Source organism: Xyrauchen texanus, chromosome 39, assembly GCF_025860055.1.
Source record: "Xyrauchen texanus isolate HMW12.3.18 chromosome 39, RBS_HiC_50CHRs, whole genome shotgun sequence".
Taxonomy (NCBI): domain Eukaryota; kingdom Metazoa; phylum Chordata; class Actinopteri; order Cypriniformes; family Catostomidae; genus Xyrauchen; species Xyrauchen texanus.
In genome coordinates, this window is record NC_068314.1 from 37,031,991 (window position 1) to 37,037,191 (window position 5,201).

Here is a 5,201-nt window from a genome sequence, read left to right on the forward strand (position 1 = left end):
CTACTCTTTTCGAGAAGTGCCCTGGGATTTTTAATGACCACAGAGAGTCACTTTCAGAAAAAGATTCCTGGCGTTGCTTGGTTCTTCGGCTCTTGTAGAAATTTAGGGTGATTACGTCATTGTTTTTGGACCTCTTGTTAACATCGTGGATAGTTTGTTGTCTGTTGCATCGATGGATGACGAGGCCTTCGAAGCGAGTCTTTGCGTATGGAAGACTCGCGACTCCCGTCAGGTGTGTGTCGTAGCACAGAGAAGTGAAGGGCTTCCTTGGAGCTTTACTTCGAGCCTTCCTGGACTTCTACATTGCACAGAACTTGAGGGATAAGAGGCCACGAGGGCCAGAGCTCAAAGCTGAAGAGCGAGTGAAGCACGGAGAAGCCGAAGAACAGAACTCTGGACTCCAACTCGGGGTTGTTCAAGCTGGCCTTTTAGTCCATTCAGTTTGTTCACACCCCAAACAGACTCTAAGTCAATCAGAGGTGGCTTTTCAGAGTCACATGGTCATTTTGTCTGTCCTTTTCAAAGTTGATTTACAATCCTTTGTGTAAAGGATTCTTAAAAGTTCCTGCTCTAAATAGTACATGTTTTAATCAGAAGGTCACAGATTCTAACCCCACAGCCACCACCATTGTGTCCTTGAGTAAGACACTTAACTCCAGGTTGCTCCGGGGGGATTGTCCCTGTAATAAGTGCACTGTATAATACATTGGTAATCAGAAGGTTGCTGGTTCGATCCCCACAGTCACCACCATTGTGTCCTTGAGTAAGACACTTAACTCCAGGTTGCTCCGGGGGGGTTGTCCCTGTAATAAGTGCACTGTATAATACACTGGTAATCAGAAGGTTGCTGGTTCGATCCCCACAGTCACCACCATTGTGTCCTTGAGTAAGACACTTAACTCCAGGTTGCTCCGGGAGGGTTGTCCCTGTAATAAGTGCACTGTATAATACATTGGTAATCAGAAGGTTGCTGGTTCGATCCCCACAGTCACCACCTTTGTGTCCTTGAGTAAGACACTTAACTCCAGGTTGCTCTGGGGGGGTTGTCCCTGTAATAAGTGCACTGTATAATACATTGGTAATCAGAAGGTTGCTGGTTCGATCCCCACAGTCACCACCATTGTGTCCTTGAGTAAGACACTTAACTCCAGGTTGCTCCGGGGGGATTGTCCCTGTAATAAGTGCTCTGTATAATACATTGGTAATCAGAAGGTTGCTGGTTCGATCCCCACAGTCTCCACCATTGTGTCCTTGAGTAAGACACTTAACTCCAGGTTGCTCCGGGGGGGTTGTCCCTGTAATAAGTGCACTGTATAATACATTGGTAATCAGAAGGTTGCTGGTTCGATCCCCACAGTCACCACCATTGTGTCCTTGAGTAAGACACTTAACTCCAAGTTGCTCCGGGGGGGTTGTCCCTGTAATAAGTGCACTGTATAATACATTGGTAATCAGAAGGTTGCTGGTTCGATCCCCACAGTCACCACCATTGTGTCCTTGAGTAAGACACTTAACTCCAGGTTGCTCCGGGGGGGTTGTCCCTGTAATAAGTGCACTGTATAATACATTGGTAATCAGAAGGTTGCTGGTTCGATCCCCACAGTCACCACCATTGTGTCCTTGAGTAAGACACTTAACTCCAGGTTGCTCGGGGGTTGTCCCTGTAATAAGTGCACTGTATAATACACTGGTAATCAGAAGGTTGCTGGTTCGATCCCCACAGTCACCACCATTGTGTCCTTGAGTAAGACACTTAACTCCAGGTTGCTCCGGAGGGTTGTCCCTGTAATAAGTGCACTGTATAATACATTGGTAATCAGAAGGTTGCTGGTTCGATCCCCACAGTCACCACCTTTGTGTCCTTGAGTAAGACACTTAACTCCAGGTTGCTCCGGGGGGGTTGTCCCTGTAATAAGTGCACTGTATAATACATTGGTAATCAGAAGGTTGCTGGTTCGATCCCCACAGTCACCACCATTGTGTCCTTGAGTAAGACACTTAACTCCAGGTTGCTCCGGGGGGATTGTCCCTGTAATAAGTGCACTGTAAGTCGCTTTGGATAAAAGCGTCTGCCAAATGTAAAATGTAAACATGATGTGCTTTATCATGAATAGTTACCATTCTTAGTAAAACGACACGAGTAACACAAGATTAAAGAATATAATCATTCATTACATGTTATAAAAGTGATCACATGTCATAACATCATTTTCAGAATTATCTAGCAAGGCTAGACGTTGTGTACATTTTGGTCCAAATGCATTCTGTGCATTGTATAGGGTGAACTCAGTGAAGTACTGTGACTTTGCTTGAAATGTTCCCGTATTCAGATGAGTCTTAATATTAGAATCGTGCAAACATGAGTGTCTTCAGCTCTTTTGCCATAACCTCTGTCCTTAGGGTCTTTCTGCAGAGGTGGTGAGCTGGTCATGTCATGGGCGTATTTCCTGATTTACAGCATGTGTGAAGAAAGATCTTGGTGGTCCACAGAGCTCTCGTTGTTTTCAAGAGGCTGACACTCTACAGCTGGCTCCAAGCTGAATTTTCTCATAGGCAATTTTTGTGTAAATCTGATGTTTCTATTTTTTTTTATTAAGTTCCTTCAGCGTGGAAATGTATATTTTCTTCTGCCCATGAGATACTACAGGAGGGAGAGAGAGAGAGAGAGAGAGAGAGAGAGAGAGAGGGAGAGAGAGAGAGAGGAGGGAGAGAGAGAGAGAAGAAGGAGGGCGAGAGAGGGAGAGAGAGAGATGAGGAAGAGTGAGGGAGAGCGAGAGAGAGAGGAGAGAGAAGAGAGAGAGAATAGGTAGAGAGAGAGAGAGAGGAGGGAGGAAGAGAGCAGGGGGAGAGCGGGAGAGAGAGAGGAGGGAGAGAGAGGAAGGGAGAGAGAGAGGAAGGGAGAGCGGAGGGAGAGAGAGGAAGGGAGAGAGAGAGAGAGAGAGGAGGGAGAGGAGAGAGAGAGAGTAGAGAGAGAGAGGAGGGAGTCAAAACGCAGCTGTCACAGGGCTCAGTGTGTTTTTTCATATGGTTGCAGCGGACGGATGCACATCAGAAGTGTGGAGCGGAGTACTTTTCCAAACATGGGATTCCACAACGGCATCGGAATTTTCCTCCTCACAACGTTGAGCATTTTAACTTCAGTTTTATCGGCGAGCAACTGTGAGTACATGTATTTATTCTGTGATATTCACCATGTAAAAACAATGCTTCATTTTATTAAACCCTCTTTTGGACACATCAGAACATCCAGTCGAGCTCCTCACGGATCAACAACAGCAACAAAATGCTGTCAAACATAGTCGGGTGTTCAGGTTCAGTTTCATGTTAGTGAGCGTCAGAGATCATAAGGCATCACAACTACAGTGTCTTCATTTAGTATTAATGATTTATTAATAAGCCCGACACAAAGTGCATATAATTCAGAATAACTGCATATGATTATCTGCTATTCATGTCATCCGTATTGTATACAAGATAACTTTTCTAAGATCGTGGTGGCGTTTTCACTCACTTTCTCGTGCATTCATCAGTTCTCAAATGTCTGATTTTATATAGATTACGTGCATTAAACAATATATATATATATATGCAGTGCATGAATGAAAGTTCAGATGTGGAAACAGAAATGATCACAAAAGAAGAAAGCTGCACTGCTTGTAGCATAAAACAGATTTGTAGCGTGTGACGCTCGTCTTTCATGTTTGATATCTCTCTCTCTCTCTCTCTCTCTCTCTCTCTCTCTCTCTCTCTCTCTCTCTCTCTCTCTCTCTCTCTCTCTAGCACACATACATACACATGCACTCTCACTCATACACAAACAGACACTCGCACACAAAAAGGCACTTCTAATCGAACAGCTTTAGACACACAAACTAAAGGATGCAGTAGTGTTTGAGTGAGCTTGAGATTGAGATTGTTCAGTATATTAAAGTACATTCACACGCAAGGGCATTTCCAGGAAATTACTTTTGGGTGGGCTTCAATAAAAATGGATAGCCCAAGTTTTCACCCATATGTATTTATTTATTTATTTTGAGCAAATGTTCCTAAACAACAGAGAAGCGGCACATTCAAACAGTTCTTTCACATTTGCAGAAATCAGAATTTATGCATTTGTTAAACAAATTTTTAACTCATTTATAAATAACGAATAAGTCAAAGAATAATCTCTAATATTCTGGGAATAAATTGGGTGGGCTCAGGCCCATCCGGCCCAGCCTTGGCTACTGCTCATATGTGACACAGATCTGTTCTGTGAATATCCAGAAGCGCATTGAATCTGTCATTTTCCAATCCAATCTGGGCCAATTTCATGTGTGGAAATAAATCGGACACAAATCAGCCTAGGTCTCCTTAGCAACCAAATTGGCCCGGTTGCTAGGGAGGCTAGAGTCACATGGGGTAACCTCCTCGTGGTCGCTATAATGTGGTTCTCGCTCTCGGTGGGGCGTGTGCTGAGAGACTCCAGTCAGGTCTCCTTAGCAACCAAATTGTCCCGGTTGCTAGGGAGGCTAGAATCACATGGGGTAACCTCCTCGTGGTCGCTATAATGTGGTTCTCGCTCTCGGTGGGGCGTGTGCTGAGAGACTCCAGTCAGGTCTCCTTAGCAACCAAATTGGCCCGGTTGCTAGGGAGGGTAGAGTCACATGGGGTAACCTCCTCGTGGTCGCTATAATGTGGTTCTCGCTCTCTGTGGGCGTGTCTGATGCTGCAGAGAATAGCTTGAAGCCTCCACACGTACTACGTCTGCACGGTAACACGCTCAACAAGTCACGTGATAAGATGCGCGGATTGACGGTCTCAGACGCGGAGGCAACTGAGATCTGAGTCACTATGACACCACGAGGACTTGGAACGCATTGGGAATTGGGCGAAAATTAAAAATTCACGTTGGATGATAATTTCTTTTTTTCTAGTAAGCTCTTTGATATAAGGGCAATAATCGTATTATTGATAATAATTTTTTTTATCGTTTTCCTGTAAAAATATCCTATAAATCCTTAAAACAGGATCAGTTTGATTCATCTAGTTTTATAAACATCACTGCATAAGATATTTAGTTTTTCAAAGAATGTATTTTTAATGTGTATTTTCAGTTTTTATAGTCAAAACAAGTGAAAAAATCTACCAGTGCTGAAGAAGTAATCCAAAGTATTTAGATTACATTACTGACCTTGAGTAATCAACGGAATACATTACAA

General features: G+C 43.8%; 1 protein-coding gene and 1 long non-coding RNA gene across 2 annotated transcripts in view; both read left to right on the forward strand.

The window, feature by feature from the left end:
* Positions 1 to 629: 629 nt before the first annotated feature.
* LOC127632347 (uncharacterized) lies at positions 630 to 2,038 on the forward strand. Its single transcript, XR_007969088.1, has 3 exons — positions 630 to 720; positions 1,090 to 1,212; positions 1,947 to 2,038. It is a non-coding gene; the product is annotated as an uncharacterized LOC127632347 (long non-coding RNA).
* A 1,006-nt stretch (positions 2,039 to 3,044) lies between these two features.
* The window catches only part of LOC127632325 (contactin-associated protein-like 5), a 116,895-nt gene continuing 114,738 nt past the window's right edge, over positions 3,045 to 5,201 (forward strand). Inside the window, exon 1 of the mRNA XM_052110848.1 lies at positions 3,045 to 3,159. Coding sequence (XP_051966808.1) covers positions 3,081 to 3,159 — 79 coding nt within the window. The 5' untranslated portion in view covers positions 3,045 to 3,080. The remainder of the gene's footprint in view (positions 3,160 to 5,201) is intronic.